Source organism: Endocarpon pusillum (assembly GCF_000464535.1).
Source record: "Endocarpon pusillum Z07020 unplaced genomic scaffold scaffold4610, whole genome shotgun sequence".
In the NCBI taxonomy this organism is placed as follows: Eukaryota; Fungi; Ascomycota; class Eurotiomycetes; order Verrucariales; family Verrucariaceae; genus Endocarpon; species Endocarpon pusillum.
This window is the reverse complement of record NW_006916447.1, coordinates 63,973-84,329: the sequence shown is the minus strand read 5'-3', so window position 1 is coordinate 84,329 and position 20,357 is coordinate 63,973. Positions and strand designations below refer to the sequence as shown.

At 49.5% G+C, this 20,357-nt stretch overlaps 6 protein-coding genes across 6 annotated transcripts; 4 read left to right on the top strand and 2 right to left on the bottom strand.

The window, feature by feature from the left end:
• Positions 1-272: 272 nt before the first annotated feature.
• On the bottom strand, positions 273-7,820 carry EPUS_07614 (uncharacterized protein; the record flags this gene model as incomplete). The annotated part of the gene is made up of 8 exons (XM_007805828.1): positions 273-1,449; positions 1,505-1,890; positions 1,937-1,978; positions 5,836-6,066; positions 7,304-7,400; positions 7,456-7,558; positions 7,614-7,741; positions 7,798-7,820. The coding sequence occupies 8 exons, from the start codon at positions 7,818-7,820 to the stop codon at positions 273-275; spliced, it is 2,187 nt and encodes a 728-aa protein (XP_007804019.1).
• Positions 7,821-8,159: 339 nt separating this feature from the next.
• Positions 8,160-10,227, top strand: EPUS_07613 (uncharacterized protein; the record flags this gene model as incomplete). Its single annotated transcript, XM_007805827.1, has 2 exons — positions 8,160-9,216; positions 9,263-10,227. The coding sequence occupies 2 exons, from the start codon at positions 8,160-8,162 to the stop codon at positions 10,225-10,227; spliced, it is 2,022 nt and encodes a 673-aa protein (XP_007804018.1).
• Positions 10,228-10,852: 625 nt separating this feature from the next.
• EPUS_07612 (uncharacterized protein) lies at positions 10,853-12,310 on the top strand (the record flags this gene model as incomplete). The annotated part of the gene is made up of 2 exons (XM_007805826.1): positions 10,853-11,193; positions 11,248-12,310. The coding sequence occupies 2 exons, from the start codon at positions 10,853-10,855 to the stop codon at positions 12,308-12,310; spliced, it is 1,404 nt and encodes a 467-aa protein (XP_007804017.1).
• Positions 12,311-12,817: 507 nt separating this feature from the next.
• EPUS_07611 (uncharacterized protein) lies at positions 12,818-13,750 on the top strand (the record flags this gene model as incomplete). The annotated part of the gene is made up of 3 exons (XM_007805825.1): positions 12,818-12,928; positions 12,991-13,439; positions 13,474-13,750. The coding sequence occupies 3 exons, from the start codon at positions 12,818-12,820 to the stop codon at positions 13,748-13,750; spliced, it is 837 nt and encodes a 278-aa protein (XP_007804016.1).
• Positions 13,751-15,163: 1,413 nt separating this feature from the next.
• On the bottom strand, positions 15,164-17,242 carry EPUS_07610 (uncharacterized protein; the record flags this gene model as incomplete). Its single annotated transcript, XM_007805824.1, has 2 exons — positions 15,164-16,679; positions 16,758-17,242. 2 exons carry the CDS (start codon positions 17,240-17,242, stop codon positions 15,164-15,166), a joined length of 2,001 nt encoding a protein of 666 aa, XP_007804015.1.
• Positions 17,243-17,978: 736 nt separating this feature from the next.
• On the top strand, positions 17,979-18,461 carry EPUS_07609 (uncharacterized protein; the record flags this gene model as incomplete). The annotated part of the gene is made up of 1 exon (XM_007805823.1): positions 17,979-18,461. One exon carries the CDS (start codon positions 17,979-17,981, stop codon positions 18,459-18,461), a length of 483 nt encoding a protein of 160 aa, XP_007804014.1.
• Between the last annotated feature and the right edge of the window lie 1,896 nt (positions 18,462-20,357).

Here is a 20,357-nt window from a genome sequence, read left to right as displayed (position 1 = left end):
CCACCAGCTGCAGGTGGGATAGGCCGTGCGTTTCCTAAAAAGTCCCGCTTTGTCTATTTTTACCCGGGTGCATGTCGCAGCGTTGAAACCCTAGAAGTTGTGAGCAAAGTACAAAATGATGGGGGATGCCCAACAGTCAAAAGAGGTCACGACTTGCCCGTCGCAGTGCAAGACATATTGTAGCAAGGAGGAGGCAGATGTATCTTCCAACTGCGAACCTCTATGTTGGTCCAGATCTCTTGTAAGCTGACACACAACTCTAAAAGGGACTGCTAATAATACAACGCCTTCTGCCAGTACGCACACCTCGGGTTGTTGGTTGAGTCCATCATGGTCCTGATACCGGAAACGTTTAGCTGTAACTCATTTGACGAAGAACCATACAACGGAAAGTTTGGGAATCCTTCTCCCCTGGGAACGCCGTTTTGCGCGAAGCTGGTCAAGTATTCCTGCAGAGCCAATGCAACAGTTGTGTTAATGGTCGGACCTGATGGGAAGCCACCGTAGAAGGTGTGCGGCACATCGAAACCGTGGATACCGGGCGGTACAGAGAACTGATAGTTGTACGTGTTATTGCCATAAGCCTTTGCCAAATAGACCGTGTTGCATGTAAAGATCAGTTCCGAGAGGATGAGAATTGTGCGGTCAAGCCCATTTCTATATGGTTGAGAGCCGTCATACCTGGCTGGGTAGAGCGAATTGACAATATAGTCCACTACCGAATCTTGTATACCAGGGAAGTTATCACGGATCAATGTTGCCAAAGCTGTGTCGTCAGTGACGCGAGGGTCTGTGAAGGAGACACCCTCATTCGAATTGTGGCCCGCCATCACCTTGATATTTTTGTCGAAAGCCCCTTGCAAGAGTAACTCCCCAGGAAGGCCAGGAACGAATGATCCATCCACAACAGGTCCGTATGTGTATGTCCCATACCTGGATCGTAAGCCAATCTGGGCGGCATTCGCGGCGATCAAAGTACTTGAAGGTAGACCTCGGGCTTCTTCGATGGTTGCGACACCGAGGATGTCCAAGAATTCCCGGAAAATCTGTTCTTGGGCGAAGTTCGATGGTACTGGAGGGAAGCCAGGGGATTGTGGAATAGCTTGTTGGAACGGAGCGGGGACGGTTCCACCATATGCAGTGATCTGGTGCATGATAGATCCTCCCCCAGCCGATTCACCCATTACAGTAATTCGTTGAGGATCGCCCCCAAAAAGATGGATGTTCTGACGAATCCACTCAATGGCAAGTCGCTGATCATAGAGACCAGCATTGGCGGTACCGTTTGACTGCAGAGTTGGCCCCGAGAGCCAACCAAAGGCACCAAGTCGATAATTCATCGCTACGAAGATAATTCCTTCTGAGCCATCCACTTTACTGGCTTCGATCAAGCCGGTCGGGTCATACTCTCCACCTTTTTCGCCCAATACGTAGCCACCACCATAGATCCTGAATACTGATCAGCATCCAAACGAGAAAAGTGAAGCCAGACCATCGAGCTTACCAAACCAGCACTGCAGCTCCTTGTCTTCTACCTCCCCGGTTGTGATAACGTTGTCCAGCGTCGAAAACGGGTTTGGGGACAATGACATCCAGAAAGAGGCAGTCCTCGCTTGTACGAGGATCAGGGGCGGGCGCGGAGGTATTGCTGGCCTGGAGCGCGGCCACTACTGCACTGAAGTTGAACGGTCGTCCAGTCAAATATGCGGCAGTAAAGGCGGCACCAACTGGACTCCATGCTGGGGCAGCCTGAGGACAAACAGCTCCAATACTTCCATTTTGAACAACAGGATTGCGACCAACTGGTGGCACTGGAGCAGCGAAGCGAAGTCCGCCTAGAGGTGGTTGTGCGTAGCGGATGTTGGTGAAGTTGTATATTTGTGTGGTGGACTTGTGCCGTCAGTGAACATCAATTCATGACACTCCTGCACTTTACATTGTAGGAAATGGCTCGATGTGTCTCGTACCCAAGATCAACCTGCGGAAGTTGTTGAGCAACACTTTCATGTATGTACAAAGACATAGCTAATGCCCACGAGATCTGGAAATTGAAATACATGATTGAAAAAGAAACGGATCACGGATCACGGGAGAGTGCAGCGCAGCGCAAGACCAGGATAGGACGAAGCAGTTTATATGCAAAGAGAACAGCCTTGAAGGATTTACACCCACTTTCACCAACAGGGCTAAGGATTGTATTGCTGGCTGTTCGGAGGGACATCATGCCAGGAACCGAAAAGCTTTTCTAGCACCAAATGGACCTTATGTACTCCGTAAGACGTTGAAATTGGAGCCTTACGCAAGCAGTGGAGATAAATTTCTACATAGGGGAAGGAGCTGTGGGGTAGTAGTACTCGGTCCGCCAACAAGTCCGTTCTAGCATAGCAGATCATTCCTTATATAGTATAGTATGTAGGAATGCCCAGCTCAAATCGACAATGGCCATAAAACTGTAATCATCCTCTCCGAATTTGCTGACATGATGGATTTAGTTCAAACCTTGCCAGTCTATCTTATGCATCCTTTTGAGATCTGTCATGGTTGATTTGCCTGTTGATGGTGGAGATATTGAACTCTATAAGAAGAATGCCCAGACTCTCCTGTATAGGCCTGTATCCCACGCGCCGGTGGTGAATTTGCTTCCTTTTAGCGTCAAAATTGCTTGGCATACAGAAATCGAGTAGAAATCGAGTAAAAAGCGCCAGCAAGCAGCGCCAGCAAGCTATTATTTGGCTATTGACTATGATATAGCTCGAAACAAGGTCCTTTTACGCATAGAGATACGTTGCAGCTTCTACATCCTCCGTACGTCATCTTCGTACGCTTAGGAGCGACGTAATTGACGATTTCTGCCAGCGCTGGCCTATTGCTCTTCTCCTCCTCTTGAGCACTCTTTTTGCACCATACGCAGTATCGACGCTTCTCCAAGGGCTGCCAGCTATGGCCTTGAGTTGCTCGATTGAGCAGAGGCATAGGCTTGCTCTTATAGTACTGCTTAACAGGCACTAGCGTTTCGATAGGGTAGGGCATATTGAGAAGGGCGTCAATAAGTGCTTTTCGAAACGGGCGTTAGCCTCTTTTCTTTGTATCTGCTATATCCCTTTTCTAAATGAGATAGCTGTTAACTGCGCAAATATCAAGTATATAGTACTATAAAGGGCGCCAAATACGGCGTTTATAAGGCCTATAAGCAGTAAAGTTCTTTTATAATTAATTACTTTTATTAATGCTATTTATATAGTAATTATAGTCATTAATAATAAGGGGAATATAAAGCTATTTAAAGAGTAAGTTACTAAATATAAGGCGAATAATTTATATATTTATTAATATAAAAGAAGGTCACTTTTAAAGTTATAAAACTATATTATTTTAAAGATTATAAGTAGTTATGTAGCCTATAATAGCATTATTATCTTATTATAAAAAAACAAGTATATTATTAATAACTTCTGCAAGCATAGAATTCTAAATAAGGCTATAGTTATGCTCCTTTAGCTATAGAATTTGTCACGTGTCACGTTGGAAGCAGGCGACGAGTGCGCGAGATCTTCAGCCCATGTTGAGTGCTATCCTAAGACTGGAGAGTCGACGGTGAGGGCCCTGGGGTCGCTTCTATATAACAAGCATGCCCCTTACTAACGTCTAGTGCCAATCAATACCCGGCGCCCTAGCGCTAGCAGGCGACAAGCATGGCAGCCGTGACAGAATTTATATAGAGACTTCTTAAGCGTTTTTGTAAGTAGTGCCTGTACAGCAAATATAAAGAGCAAGTAACAATTAAGCAACATTAATATTCAGAAAGAGATTATCTAAAAAGAAGCAAAAAACGTACGTTAAATAAATTTGACGTAAACGTTATATAAAGTAAATAATAAGGGCAAACGTTAGTACTAGATGTATTATAATAAGCTCTGTAAGCTCTTTTTTAATAACTTAATTAAATTTAATGCCCTCTTAAAGGATATCCTCTAGTCCTTTAATATAGCTATAATATAACTAATTATAGATGTATCTAGTGTTACTGAGTACTTAAAATAACAAGGGCAAACGTTAGTGCTAGATGTACTATAGTAAGCTCTGTAAGCTCTTTTTTAATAACTTGATCAAATTTGATGCCCTCTTAAGGGATATCCTCTAGTCCTTTAATACGGCTATACTATAACTAATTATAGACGTATCTAGCGTCACTAAGTACCCATATCTTATAGCCCTCCTTAATTAGCTTATTTAGGAGCTTGACCTTATAAGTACTATAGCCTCTATAGGCTATTATAGCCTTATTAATAGCTAAATAAGAGCTTAGATACTAATTCTTCTTACAATTTTGCTTGACTATAGACCTAATTAGTTTTACTTGCTAAACAAACGTCTTATGCTCTTGACAAGGAGCAGTTGTACAATCTTAAAGTGTAAAATATTAATGAATCTGCTTATATCTTACTAGGCTTATGAATTGACCTAAATAGCCAGACTTGCTCTAATGTTCTTCGTGTTTAGATAACCTGTGATATCCTATATAAAGCAAACAGCTAATATATCGCTAAATATCAATTATATTAACTGGTTTCCAGGGTCTGAAAAAGGATTCAGGATCTTCTTCTTCTTCAAAATCCGTATTTCGAGCGTTTTGTGCATAGCTGTTCGTTGATTCAACGATTCTGTCGATAATAAAGGGCGTAAGGAGCTTTTAGAACGTATTAAGCTGCGAGAGACCTTGTAGAAGCGAATTTGAACGCTCAAATCGTAATTTCAATAGCGGTTTGTAAGCAGGGAGATCAGGGAGTCGATTAGCGTCAATTTCGAGCGTTTTCGGAAGAGGTCCACTAGCAACAGGTTTGAGCGCCGTTTTCTGCTCCGTTCGGTCAGTTCTATTAGTGATTTTGGGGTCTCTAGCTGCATAAGGAGCACCCTTTTCTTCCCATATAGTTTTAGGCTTTCGCTGGCGTTGTGACCTGCGTAATTCCATGTAGAAGTTGGCCTTGATGGCGTTGATCCTCCAAATTGGAAAAAAGTCATGCCAAGACCCAAAATTCTTGGCACGCTAAAAGGAAGCAAATTCACCACCGGCGCGTGGGATAGGAAGAAACGCACTTTCCGGTAGCACTGAGTACGTACTCGAATACTAGGTCAGCTCTCTGCCGTCTGAGCCAGTGTGAAAAAGGGAGGTTGACCCGGTCCGGGCTAAATGGAGTAAGCCCCGCCTCCAAGACAGCAGGCTGCTTTTACCTAGCGGAACTCTCAACGCCTAATGCACCATGTATTTTTATACGCCCTCGTTTGATCTCTGGAGAAAAGAGTTAGTGTATGTACCCACCTAAGCTGTGTCTTAAAGGTATGCTGCTGCGGCTGTTTAGGAGACAGTCGTGACTACGTCATGATGGGTCTTCTAAAGATGGAGCTGCGAGCATCAATGCCAGTGACCAAAATACCCGTTGGATATCGACAATCCTTACGGAGTAGAGAATACGCCTTGACGATTAAGAATGGTGAGGATGATGCAATATCTCAAAGCTTATTCGCATTTTCCCATTAGGGCTACCACCTTCAAAGAGTAGTTAAGACAACTCTTTTGGCATTCCCTTTTGGAGAGCCTGCTAAAGAGAATCCCCAAATGGCTTTAAGCGAGGGGAATAACTGAAAATACAAACTATACGCTTTTGCCTTCCTGTCGCTTTTGAAATACACTCTCAGAACAGGGTACATGCCTGTACTTGCCCTGTTGACCTTACCTGTTCACTCTGAATATCATACCGACATGCCTGGTAATATAGAAATACTACCCGCTGCCATGAGAGCGAGCCATCAAGGCATTCACTACTGCTGACAGCTTACCTTTGCTGCATCCCGTGTAGCCTTCAACTGCTCAACCAGCTTCTTTATGCGTTGCTCCCAGCATGACCATCGCTCCAAGCTCATTGCCTTAGCTTCCTTCCCAGAATCCTGGTGGCTTTTCCGAGTCCAGCTTTCTTCGCCCTCTCCTGCACCAGCATGGATACGGTTTCCAACGATGAAGATCCAATTGGCCGAGGCGGAGATTTCGAAGTCCAGCACCGCGTCACGGCGCTTTAGCGCGTCAGCAATAGATTCGTAATCCCAGTTCAAGGAAACGCCACCAACATACGCAAGAGCCAGCTAAGCTTCTATTCCCGCGTTCTTCCCACACTTAGCTCGCAGACCAGCATGATCCGCTAGATCGCTAACGGCCAAGGTTGACGCCAGTGGTCCTGCTTGTGTTCGTCTTCCAACATATGGCCGAGGCCGGACATTCACCGCCAGAGGAAGCCTTTTGCAGGCGTGCTCTTGATCTGTCTGCCTGTCAGTTCACGCCCTGGAAGTTATTAGATGGCGTCAAGCAATTAGTTCGCGATTGGGATCTGCATTGCTGGAAGCTTAAAGAGAGCGTCGATGAGGAGCGCCCAGAGACGATATCAGTTGTCATAGGGATCTCTTGATGACTTCAGCTGCTTCATTTGTGCTTGTCCTCTTGTGGTAGCAATCCTTCAGTGCCTGCGCTTCGTAGGGGTGACAACCATCTTCGGTTGCGTCATCTGGAGCTATCTTCTTATTGAACAAAGCGTCGGATATTGTGGACAGGAGTCTGAGCTAGCATTGATATGACCTTGGTTCCATAATGTTATTGTGACCGTAAGGGTAAAGTGGCAAATGAAGGAGTTGATCATGCAGTTATGCTCAGCTCGGTCCGTGGCTCCTTTCACTGGATGGCAAACACTGACCAATCTGTCAACACTTTGGGTCGATATAATGAGAGGGCAGGAATAAATCGAGACTAAGTTCTAGAAGTTGAAGAGAGGTCTAAAGAGAGAATTATAACATATTGAGAGAAGCTGGTTTTCATTCCAGGAGCATTCAATGCATGCAAGGTTTGGCGTATCGTAACACGGATAGTTTCCTGCCGCCCATACGCAACATTGGGGGGATGAGGCTGGTGAAATCTGTGAACTGAGATGACACAAGAAGGAAGTTGAGCAAAGGCTCGGCTAGGAACCAGAATCGCATGCAGGCTGTCCAAGGACGAATTGAATCCTATTGAGAGCCCAACGTACATATCAATGGGCATCGAGAGACATGGACCCTGGAATGCAGTTGCCGCTTATGAATCGCCTAGAGGAGCAAAGCATCTTTCTTCAGCTATTGTTCTCAAATACCTATCACTCCCTATCACGCCGAGTCTTAGCTCTAGCGAAGCATCAGCTCACTCTTGCTGCTGATGCGGCTTGACCATAACGTCTCCGGTCGAGAACATTCCTTCGCGTCGATTCGTACATCATGCCTGTGCTACCTTGGCTGCTTGTGTTGGGTTCACCTTCTTTCCGTCCTTATTGTACCTGATTCGTGGTGGAGGTGCTCGATTACGGCGTCCTTCTCGTGATCGTACCCTATAGATAGAACATCAGCTGCTTCTAAGAAAGACGCTGTAGATTCTCGACGTACCTGACTATTTTGCCGTGAATAGCGCATGAAACACAGTACTGCAACTTCAAGTACATCTTGGGAACCGCATAATCCTGAAAGACCGATGCATCGGAGATGTCACCTTGACGTAACGTTAGGAACATGTTCGGTCAACGTGGCCCTCAAGGTGTACGCACGAATTGCGGCGGACTCGACCATGTTTCGAATTGTGAATCGCTTGATTGCCTTGTCCTTGGGTGTACATCTCGAACAATTGGAACAGCGAATTGGCTTGACATGGCCTCGGCCTTTCTTGTTTCGTCCACTGTAGTAAACTCAGCATTCAATATGCGCCACCAGTGAGCCGTTTGGGACACAAACTTAGACGCCCGCTTTTTCACCATTATGGAGGATTGAAACAGATAACGAGTTCCTCGCTAAGACAAGAAAGGGTGTCTCTCGTTTGGCGGTGCTGAATATCAGTTGTGGGACTGGAGGCCTACAATCTGATGCTGGCAAAATTCAATGTTCAGCTTTTGATATTCAAAGTGCGCTGCGGCAGGTTCCGCGTTCTTGGCACTAAATGCCTGCCAAGATTGTTTTGATTCCATGGCACTGGCAACTTCAGAAGTAACCGCGAGGAATGAATTTGGCCCAACCTTTACCCAACTTCCCAGCTACGTCCGCCCTTGACCTGCTTATACTCAATCCGTAGGTCGGCCCTTAGCATCAAGAGCAGCAACATGTCAGGGACGGGCACTTATCGTGCGACCCCGACACGTGGCCAGGGCAGAGGACAGATGCCCTTCAACGACACTCCAGCATCCTCAATTCCCCGCCCAAAGCTTGACAACACGGCTCAGCAAAGCGAGACAGCTAGCTCTACGTTGTCAGCTAGTCGACAAAAGCAATCTAAACGAGATGAAGCAATCAGACGTAAAATGGAGGCGGACCTCAGCAAGAAGAAACATGCTTCAAGTCGAGCACGGCATACCCGAAAAGCCCCACCCGGTACAGTCCTTGCCTTGAAGCCAAGTCAGGCTCTCCAAATCAAGCCAAACACGACCGTTGCGGAAGCCGCGCAGCTGATGGCCGCCAAAAGAGAAGACTGTGTACTAGTGACAGACGACGACGATAGGATTGCAGGCATTTTCACGGCGAAAGATCTGGCGTTCCGTGTGGTTGGCGCTGGGATCAAGGCAAGTGCTGTCAGCATATCCGAGATCATGACCAAGAATCCGCTTTGTGCTCGGACCGACACTTCGGCCACAGATGCCCTGGATCTCATGGTCAGGAAAGGGTTCCGTCATCTCCCCGTTATGGATGAGAATCAGGATATTTCTGGTATTCTCGATATCACCAAATGCTTTTACGATGCAATGGAAAAGTTGGAACGGGCCTACAGCTCTTCCCGGAAGCTCTATGATGCATTAGAAGGTGTGCAATCCGAACTCGGGTCTAGTCAGCCGCAACAGATTATCCAGTACGTGGAGGCGCTAAGACAGAAGATGTCGGGCCCAACTCTAGAGTCAGTATTGAATGGGCTTCCACCCACAACGGTCTCGGTTCGGACAACCGTCAAGGAAGCAGCCGCATTGATGAAGGAAAATCACACCACTGCTGTACTGGTTCAAGACCAGGGTTCAATCACTGGAATATTCACCAGCAAAGACGTTGTTCTGCGTGTGATTGCCCCTGGATTGGATCCTTCAAATTGCAGCGTTGTCAGAGTCATGACACCCCATCCAGATTTTGCCCCGGCTGACATGAGCATCCAAGCCGCTCTGCGCAAAATGCATGGTAAGTCCGGTTGATCAGGACTGGTATCTACGCTTACAAGTAACAGACGGCCATTACCTGAACCTGCCCGTCATGAATGAGACTGGGGAAATCGTCGGCATGGTTGACGTGCTCAAGCTGACGTATGCCACTCTGGAACAGATCAACACCATGGGTGGAGAAAGCGAAGGCCCGGCTTGGAACAAATTCTGGTTGTCCATGGACAACGACTCGGAGTCGATGATGTCTGGGGACGGCAGTCATCGACCAACCACTCCAGGCCATGGCTCATTGATGTCTCCTGGAGCCAGTCGTCCTCCAATGGAAAGAGGAGATAGCGTTATGCCCAACGAATCTGCTTCACATAACGGAGACGATGACCTTTCGGAGGCAGTGCAACCCGTAGCTGCTGCTCCTGAGGACATGCCGTTTCCGTTCAAATTCAAAGCCCCAAGTGGAAGAGTACATCGTCTTCAAGTCGTTGCGTCAGCCGGGATGGAAGAGCTTGTTGCTAATGTCACCTCAAAGCTGGGACCCGAAGTAGATGCGGTGGGTGGCGAGGCCAACGTGGACGAGGGCAAACTTGGCAAATCTGGTTATGCGCTGAGTTACATGGACAATGAGGGTGATACAGTTTCCATTACAACAGACCAAGACTTGATCGACGCCATTGCGCTTGCTCGACAAGGTTGCCGGGACAAAGTCGATCTCTTCGTGCATGATCCTGCACAACCTCCTCTTGTTGCCACTGTGGATCCCCGTCCGAACGTGTCCAAGCCACTGACGCCACCAGAATCGGTCTTAAGAGAGAGGGCTGAGGCGGCGGCGGCGGCGGCGGCAGCAGCAGCAGCAGAGAGTGATGAGGAGGTACAAGCCAAGCGGTCAATGGGTACAAAGCAGGCTGTGACAGCTATGAACGAGGGGCAACTGATTGGTGGTGTCCCCAACGAGCTACTACTGCCGGGAGCAATTGTCACGCTGGCAGTGGTCATTGTGGCGGTCTTTGCATTCAGCCGGGGTAGCAACAAATGAGTTCTGCGCAACGTTTTGTACCACTATGATATAATAAAGAGGGGTGTGGAGTTGTTCTTGAGATACCATAATATCACATTCAGTAGTACAGAAGCAATAACTTATGGATTCCATCGATCAGGAGTTTTATGCCGACCATTGGATGTCTGCCGTACCCTTCGTTCCAGTGTTTCACGTCAAAAAAAACAATGCTGCAAGCGTCGCTTTAAGAGCAGCGCCATTTCCGAGAGATATGGGGTTTAACAAGGGACTCACCTGACGCCTGTTTCCTTAAGTTCACCGCTTCCTAAGCTAGGGCGTATCGATAGCCACAATGCTTCAAAATAGCGAAATTAGAAGCTGTGCTGCCTGTTCGTGCAGCCGCTTCAGGGAATGACGAGTAAGTCTGTGGAACGGGTGAATGTGACTCTAGCTGTGTCGCAACACGAGCCTGCCATGTGCCCTTTGTCCCAACCAAATCGATCTCGTGGCCACCCATTGGGCTATTGCAACGACGTCTCCTCGTTCCGCCTGTGCTCGTTAGCGGCTTAGGCAGATACATTTGATAACAATCTTTCCGCTTTCTCTGATACTTAGCGTACCATCTACAGTCCAGCGGAAATACTCAAAAGATCGCCCTGCTTTCATGGATCAGTGGTTTGCGTCTCGCCGCCAAGCTGTCCTGGACTCGTTGTCCAACATCATTTCGAAGACTCAAACTCAAGCTCGGCAATACCGACCCTGGAACAACAACAGAGTCAATGTGAAGAGCCTGCTGCAGGCTTCTGTTCTCGCAGCGCCTTCTTCAGATAACCATTTTGGAGGAAGCTCAGCGTCATGTACAAACACCCAGTTGAGCTGTCACAACACCACCGCTGTGGATACATGCTGCCTCAACTATCCTGGCGGACTAATGCTGCAAACCCAATTCTGGGATACGAATCCCCCGGTGGGCCCGTCTGATTCATGGACTATACATGGACTATGGTCTGTTCCAAATTTCACACCATCGCTTGAAAGATTCGCCTAATATGTCTCCAGGCCTGATCTTTGCGATGGCACCTATGAAGCAAATTGTGACCATGCACGTAAATATAGCAATATTTCTAGTATCCTCACCGCAGGAGGTGGAGAAGATGTACTAGATTATATGCAAACTTATTGGAAGGATTACCAAGGTGATGATCAGAACCTGTGGTCGCATGAATGGGCGAAGCACGGCACCTGTGTCAGCACGCTCGACACCAAATGCTACAACAACTACCAGGCTCAGCAAGAAGTTGTGGACTACTTTAACATTACCACCGCCCTTTTCAAGACGCTACCCACCTACCAAACCCTGGCGGCTGCTGGCGTTCTGCCTAGCGACAGCAGAACCTGGACCGAGGAAGAGATCCAAGCACCGTTAAAGAAAATGCATGGTACGGCGGTCACTTTGCGCTGTAGAGGCCACGTATTCAATGAAGTATGGTATCATTTCTCGGTACGGGGATCGGTCCAAACCGGCAAATTCATTGCTGCACAGCCGGATGGGGCCAAGAGCAGCTGTCCAGGTACAGGCATCAGGTACCTCCCCAAGAGCTCGTCAGAAACAAGCCCTGGCACCACGGAGCCAACACACTCCCAGTCCTCGACACAAATTCCATCGCCCACCTCCACTGCAGTTCCCTTCAAAGGGAAAGGTTTTCTACAAGTCTTTGTGAAAGGTGAGACAAGTCCTCGAGGTTGCCTGATATCCAAAGGCAAGTGGTATATGAGCGGAACTTGCGCCGGCTTCCACGTTCAGGATGATGTTGTGGACAAGCCGGAACACCATCACAGGGAGCCTCGCATGTTCACCTTGATCTCATCCAAGGGACCTTGTGGGATTATCGACAACATATTTCAGTGCGGGAAGAAAGTTCCAGAGCAGACGATCTTCTCGACAACGAGTAACGGGACGTTGTCGTACCGGAAACATACCTCATTCTACGCCAGATCTGTGCCACATAGGTTTGAGCAGGGCGACATTACCGCTGTCCCCGAGGCTGGCGATAAAGGGCTAGAAGTGGAGATTGTTTGGTCAGGTGCAACTTCACATATTCAGTTCCAAGGAGAGCTGTAGAGGTTGATTTCTGTATGTCGCGTAGAGCTCAATCAAGTGGCTTGATCATGTCCCATTGATAAGGAAGTCTTTCTGCGGTTTGCAGATCTGGTTTTGTGAGTAGATGCTTGTTCATACCGAACATCTGCGCTTTAATCTGTCAGCTAAGTTAGGGTGAGGTGGTGAGGTGGTGAGGTGGTGAGGTGGTGAGGTGGTGAGGTGGTGAGGTGGTGAGGTGGTGAGATGTGTAGCCGCGTGGTGCACAGCCACAGATGACGTACTATGTACAACAGTAATCGCATACTACTACATATATGCGCTACATATGGAGAACTATGTGCGCATAATTCATGCTCCCCTCGGTCACCATATTCTCACAACCACACTTCCACACTTCCACACTTCCACCCTTGCCCATTCTCCATTTCTCCTACCTATAAGTTAAGCTTGCGCAACTTCAACTGTGCAACTTTTTGCGCATCTCACCAATCCCATCGTCCCATTAGTGCTTGTCCACATATCCTCAACATGGATCAATACGCCCCTCCACCTGGTCCGCCTCCTCCGCAAGTCCCCCCCGGCTGGAAAGCTCAGTTCAACGAGCAATACAGAGAATGGTGCGTCATCATCTCAGACTCAGTGTTCCTTCACCACTCCCGCACTTCGTGACTTGATACTAAATGCTGCCATTCCCTATCCAGGTTCTACGTCAATCTGCATACGAAACAGTCGCAATGGGACCGGCCCAGCTCACCGGCGCGTCCCCTCTCATCCGAAGGCGGTCCCACCGGCCCACCACCCGGCTACGCTGGATCCGACAACCCCCTGCTCTATCCCACGCTTCAGATACCAAGAAGCCATTCGACTCGAACAACCCGTACGGTGCCGGCGCGACCGCCGAAGACGACGCAGCGCTGGCGGCACGACTCCAAGCCGAAGGGCAGGCGGGCGGAGCCCAAGACCGGACATGCCGAGCTTGGGCGCAAGCAACGACTACTACGCCCAGGCTCCGCTGCCGCATGGTCACGGTCACGGGCAATCGCCGGGCCAGGGCGCCGCTCCACCAGGCATCCACGGCGGGTATCCCGGCGCGCCCTCGGCTCCGCAGGCGGGTGAAGACAACCGAGCGCACAAGAGCGGAGGCGGGGAAGTAGTGGGAGTCCCTTTGGCCAACAACACGGCAGCTCAGGAGGCTATGGCGGCTACCCGCAGCAAGGTGCCTATGGCCATCAGCCCGGACACGGCGCTGGTGGCATGCTGGGCGGCCTGATGGGTGGTGGCGGCAGCCACGGCGGCGGGATGATGGGCGGAAGCCACGGCGCCGGCATGATGGGTCACGCACCGCCCCGGAAGGGCATGGGGGCCGGTGGCGCCGCCGCGTTGGGTGTCGGTGGTGGGGTCGTGGGTGGCATGATGCTGGCGGATGCGATGCACGATTCCGATCACGAGGAGCGGTGGTGATGATTTCGGCGGAGGTGATGACTTTGGCGGAGGCGACATGGGCGGCGACTTTTAGACCGGGGGTTTGCTGGTTCGGGAACTGTCCTTGCGGAGTGAATTTTAAAAGGGAGACTACTCAACGAGGCAAAACATGCCATGCCGGCAACTGTCCTTCATGATCTGATTTCAACAGCAGGCCCGCATAAATGCGTCATGAAGCTCTCAATCAGTTCGCTTTTCATCTTCTGCAGTAGACTTCTCAACCGGAGGGCCTTGCTCCACCCCTATCCACTCGTCCTCGTACGTGTGACTGCGGAGCGAAGGAGCAGACGAAGACGATCTCGAGACGCGCCCATGCCTCCGTCCCCCTCATCCCTCATGAATGAATGATCGTGGCCCGAAATCTCCTTTCATTTCCTCTTACACGTAGAGAGGCTTCGCCGGGGGCAACCAGATCAATTGTCTTTTCACAGCTCTGCATGTTTTATTGTCCGTTCTTCTGGTGGGAGGAGGGAGGAGGAGGGACGGGGGGCTTTTGAATTATATTTATCTCATTTTTGCATCCCTCGTTTCGTGATCTTGAGAAAATGACTTTTCTTTGCTTGCTTACCCCTCACTCTCTCTCTCTTTCTCTCTTCTTTCTTTTTTTGGGTGTGGAAAAGTAGAGTGGGTGGAGATGGAGATGAGTTTAGTAAGACTAACTTACTACGGAGTACTATTACTACTACTGCTGCTGCTGCTGGCTTCATTTTGAGCGATCATTCTTTTCATTTCATTTCATTTTTTTTTTCTCTTCTCTCCCCCTTTTACTCAGTAACGTGTGAAGGAAAAACAAAGCAATCGAATCCGCCAGCCCTGTACTAAAATCCGAACCCATGATCTCGACTTCTCTCTGAATTTTTTTGGTGTGAGAGACGCTTCGAAGAGCTGGAAGGGAGTCGAGTCGTGGGTACACAGTGTCAAAGGGGGGGGATTTCCTCTTAGAAGAATACTAACTAGTGATGATGCTTTGATGTGTGGAGGGCGCCTTGTTGAGTGGGCTGCAGCAGGGTCGCTCGGGGATTGGACTGGAGTCACACACACACACTCACACACACATTGTGAATTGAACTATTTATGCATCATTATCGCAGATGACATATCGCAGATGACATATCGCAGATGACACCTAGTTGAGAGAGAGATACCGAAGATTTCTCGCTAGTGGGGGTGTAATGTACACATCGGCTGTGTTTCTCTTTTACCGGCTGTACAAATGATAGAATGAAGCAATGCCCATGTGTGGATCCGAAACACGATCATATCATAATTCAGGGGTGATTTGATCATACAAAGTTGGCATGATGCATCACCTCATTAATTTCCCCTTTCCCCTTTCCCCTTTCCCCTCACAACAGCCTTCCCAAGCGAGGAAAAGTAGAGAAATCTGGCTTCTCAATCAATCAAGAACGGTCTATCATCCTCTCTCCTCCCACGAGCGATCTCCTCTGCTGATAGGACGGTCCACTTCCGGACCCATTCGTCTGACACGTTAGAAGTGTCGACCTCAACCCGGAGACGAGGCAGATCGTTGTTCTTGCTCGCAGATGATTGCGGAGTCTCCAGACTGAATTCTGGATCCTCCTTCTGCAACGATTCTGGCAAGGGGAAAATGTCTGTGCGTTCGAATTCATTCCGAGGAGACTGAAATGGTGTGGCTGAATCCGGAGAGGTAGCCTCGGCTGGGGCAGTGACAGGTCTCTGCCGACCTCCAGAGGCCATTTCTGATTTACTGGGCGATTGTGCCGTGGCTGGACCTCGGTCTGTCACCTTTTCCGGCACGGTTGGAGGCGCATCCTCGTACTTGATATCCACCGGCATTTCGCGGATGAGCTTCCGTAATCTTTGACCCTCTGCGCGTTCTCGAGCCTGATCCCAACCGATGCCGCTGTCTGAGCATTCTTTGGCCAGTTGTGGATATATGACGGTCAACATCTTCCGTATGCTTTGACCAGATTCCAGCTCGACGAACTCTGAGCCTTCTATTTCCAGTACTCTGAAGGTGTCCTGCCATTCTGTCGAGAAGGAGTTTTTCTCCAGCCAGGCGAGTACCGCTTGCAAGGGCCACTTGGTGGTGGCTGGCCGAGAAATATTGACTTTGGTTGCTGGCGGATGACTCCCTAAAGGCGAAGGTAGTCCAGCGGACTGAGAACGCAGTCGGCTCTGCATGGAAGAAATGTGAGGGGGAAGAGGAGACTTCTTTTCGGTGTCTTCCTGCGCAGTGAGTGGTGGTGTTATAGGCTCCGTTGTGCCCCGCACAAGGGTGATGACCGGAAGCTTCTTGTTGCTGGCCTTTCTTTTGACACGAGGTGAGCCTTCTCGAAAGAAGTCGATGAGATCAGACGTATCGCTTCTTGCAATCGGATCTCGCGGTTGATATTTGGGGCGCGGTTTTTTCAACTTTGCAGGTGGGCTGGAAGTGTCTTCCCCTGAAGAAGTTCGAGGGGTATCGGGACCGGTGGACTTCAGAAAGCTTGCCATGTCAAGCAACGACGAATCATCCTCTTCTTCCTGTGGTTCGTCTTGAACTGGATCAGGGATCCGGACTTTGCCGCGGACCTTAGAAGATACTCGATCTATTAATGAAGTCTTCAGACGAAGTGGCGGGCTGTCTATTATCGGGCGATCTTCTCGCTCTGGTGACTCGTCCCTGATCCAAACTCTTCCTTTTGCTTTTGAATTTTTTTCTCTAGTTTCCTGACTGGGCCTTTCCTGATTTAGTACCCCTTCATTTAGAGTATACTGCGTGAGAGTAGCCTCGATCCTTGGTGCTTCGGGAGCCCCGATGCCTTCGGGCGGACTTCTGCTTTCTGTTGTAAGTTTGTGGAATCGTCTCTCGTTGTATTTTCTCTCTTCGTTGAGCACTCTGATGAGCTCTTGCTGTTCTTTGAGGAGCAGGCTCTTTTCTTCACTATACGAATTCAGATTGTGCAATCAGTGTGGTGTTCAAGCACAAATCTAGCAGGACTGGGGTTTGGTGGGCACATACCTTTTCAATTGCTCAGCATATATCAGCACGTTAAGCATCAATGCCAACGGCGTCTTCAATCTTTCCAGGTTGGTTTCCAAGACCACAAGCTGAGGTTCCAGGGAAGCGACATGTACATAATGCTGAAGACCCAAGATAGCTTTACTGCCCGTGTTGTTGCCATCCAGCGCCTTGTCTATACTCTCGAACATGTTGCTGCATTCCTCCACAAGATCATCGACCGAAGTGACCAAAGTCGAGGTACCCACCCGTAGATCCTCGCCCTTCTTCAATCGATGGCCCAACTGGTTCAAAATAGCTCCAGTCGATGCAATATCCTTGGACAAGGCCTCTATTGGTTTGATGGCATCTCTGACCTTACGAGATAAAGCAAATAGCCTTACCGACACTTTGGCCGCCAGATCCGAGATCTCCAAGACGCTTGATGCGATGCCTGCGACGTGGGTCTCAGACATTGGAGGAGTTGGAGGAGCGCGAGAGATCATGGAAGCGAGAGTGAAGACGCAATAGACATGAAAATAGAGAACGAGGGACGAGAGCAAGGAAAGACCGAGAACAGTAAGAAGACGTCAAGAGAAGACATTGGAGCCACATGAAACAAGGCCTTGGGGGGCCATATCGGGATAGATAATAGAGTGGCCTTGTTCGTAGAGGGTGTGGGGTCGAAAGCTACTCTCTTAGATCAGTATCCTGCAGGGACGAGCATGCAATTTCCCACCAGGGGTGTGGTTGAGCAATGAATCCAATAGGCACACTTGAGCGAGGGTGTCCGGCCGGGGGGGTGGATGGATGACACCGGCTTCTTAACTCTCCAAGCACGAGCGGGCAGCATGGTAGCTCACTGTGGCTGACGTGAAGTCGATTTGGAGGCCGCGAATTCTTCCCCTGGCCCTGGCCCAGAGGCCCAAGTCGTGCTGCAAGTCCGGAGGTCCCTGGTTGAAATAATTTTTCACCTGCTGGTTGATCACAAATTCGCCGACCTGCTTCAATCCGTGCAAAAGGTCACACAGCAGACTTTAATACCGCCAGACTTTTTCTAGCCTTACTCTCCGGGGTCATCACCGCTTAGTTCGTGGTTCTTCATATCACCTCGAACCCCTAAGTCCTTCTGGAGGCGGTTGCAAGCTGTTGCAAGCTGTCTGAGGGAGTTGTTGATGGTGGAAGCGATTGCTTGCTCCCCCCACCCCCGAAACATCCAAATTCACCTTTGGCCTCGATCAAATGGCTTCAACTCGACCAATATTCCACCCCTTCCGCTTCAGCCTGGGCATCTCAGTCCCACTGCTCCTCGATCTGGCCTACCACGAAGGCTACCTCGTGCCATCCACAATCCCCAATCTCTACGCCGAATCACAGTGGAAAGAGCTCATCAAACCTAAGGGCATTCCTTTCCACAGCCCTCCTTCTTTAACCTTCACCCGATATCGCACCGAGAATCCCTTGCACGCCCAATATATATATGCAAAGAAGTCCTTCTGGAGATATAACCTGGTTTGGGCATATCTTGGAGCGTCCACGACAGTTCTGCAGTTGTACTACATCATCAGTTCGCTAAGGGCCAGGCGGGTTGGTCGTGCCATAGCAGCGGCCAGTGTTATGGGCTTGACATGGTCCGCTATATTGGTGGAAGGCAACACCAGGAAGATGTACCTTGATAAGATGCAGGAGAAGGTGTTGAAGGAGGAAGAAGCCGTTACTGGCTGAAGGAAGGAAGGAATTTCTGCGCTGGCATATCTGTGGCGGCTGGCCAACATTCACCACCTGAATGGCATGGGTCTCTCTGCATGTATCTTTTCGTGGATCATGGGCGTGGATCATGGGCGTGGATCATGGGCGTGGATCATGGGCCATGGGCGTGGATCATGGGCGTGGATCATGGGCGTGGATCATGGGCATGGATGAATGGCGCATACTCCCTACGCATGATTGAGCTTTATCTGCAAAGTGGTGGCCTTGATGTACAATCTAGCGAGTCCGAACCTGGCGACTCTTCACCGACCTACCTCTCGTTCTCAATGCCAGAGTTCGTCTAATGGAGATCGCCACTACCCTCTTGAAGCATAATTACCCTCATCAAATCTCTCCAGTCTTGTCGCGCTGTTCGAAATTTACACCCCTTTTAGACCTCACGCCCATAGCGTACGTAGTGACCAAGGACGCAAGATTTCCAGACTGACCTCTCATCTGTAGACACAAGTCTCTCTGCTGTACTTAAGATGCCAGCAACTCTGACCTCATTTCCATCCGAGATGCATCTTGATATCCTCGACCTCCTCGACTTCCAGTCGCCGAAGGATATCCATCAAGCCAATCAGCTCTATCGTTGCTTGGTCACCTGGACCGCAGTGTGAAAGCATTGAAGGCATACGAATGCGAGCTGCGTGACTATTGGGAGGGTCTAAATATGGGTTACGGTGCTACACATGCTTAACTATGCTTCCTATCAGGCACTTCTACTGTTTTTTCGATGATATGGGCATGGTTTGCACAACACGCGGTTTCTGGATCAAGCATGGCATCTGCTTCGTGCAGAAACCGGTCTTGACCAGGCGCAAGTCGTGATGACCAACTTCAGTCCAGGGCAACCAAGAGTTAGGTGCAGGTCGATTCGGTGAGGACCGCAATTGGCATTTTGATGAAGCTGTGACGATGTGACAGGGCATGAGCATGGGCGTGGGCATGAGCATGGGCGTGGGCATGAGCATGGGCGTGGCGTGGGCATGAGCATATGAGCATGGGCGTGGGCATGAGCATGAGCACGCACAGGCAAGGAACACTCGTAGCATGGTGGCCAATCTGTTTTTGCTTCAGCATAGACTCAAATCATGCTTGTTGTGCTGCGCAATACAAGGCCTGCAAGACAAGTGCACCTGCCATGCTTCGAAGTAATCGCTCTTCCACCGTCCTTTGCTTCTCCTCCTGGAGATGTTCGTTTGCCCCCCGTCTATGATCTGTTGTCTTCCTCTGCTGGTCCACTTTGCAGCGAATGGATGACGGATTGGTCACAATGTTCCTCAAGGAGATTATCATCTATCCCGCCTTGCCACCCTGTCGTCTCTTCACTTCCACCTCCTGCCTGCATCCTTCTCTCCCTCTTACCCTTTCCCTGCGGCCATTCTTTCCTGGGTGCTCTCTGCCATTAACAAAGCCAACTTCATCTTAGCTGCAGCGAGCTACTTTGATGCTCAAACCCAGGTCGGCTCAGCTCTTCCTGCTTCGATCTTGCTAAAGAAAGGGTCACCGGTAAAAGTAGTCATGATTGTGTTGAGCGGATTGATGGATGAGGATAGGTACAACATACATGGTAAAGAGAAGTTTAGTCAAACCACCAACCGGGCTGCCGGAGTCTTGCCAGTGGTCCAAGCTTTAACTACCCGATGGACAACACCAGTGCCCCGAGGTCCATCGGTCCGTGGACTCTCTTTTGATTTGCCTGTTCTTCCCTACCAATTGCTCCGGGACAAGCGAGGTGCACATGCAAGATGCACCTGCAAGATCGGATGCGGTGCGTCTGCCTCTTTGGCTGGACCAGACACATGGCAGACGAACATCTCCATGCTTGTTTCCTTTCCATCCCCCTTAGTTCTAGCCGACGCGATA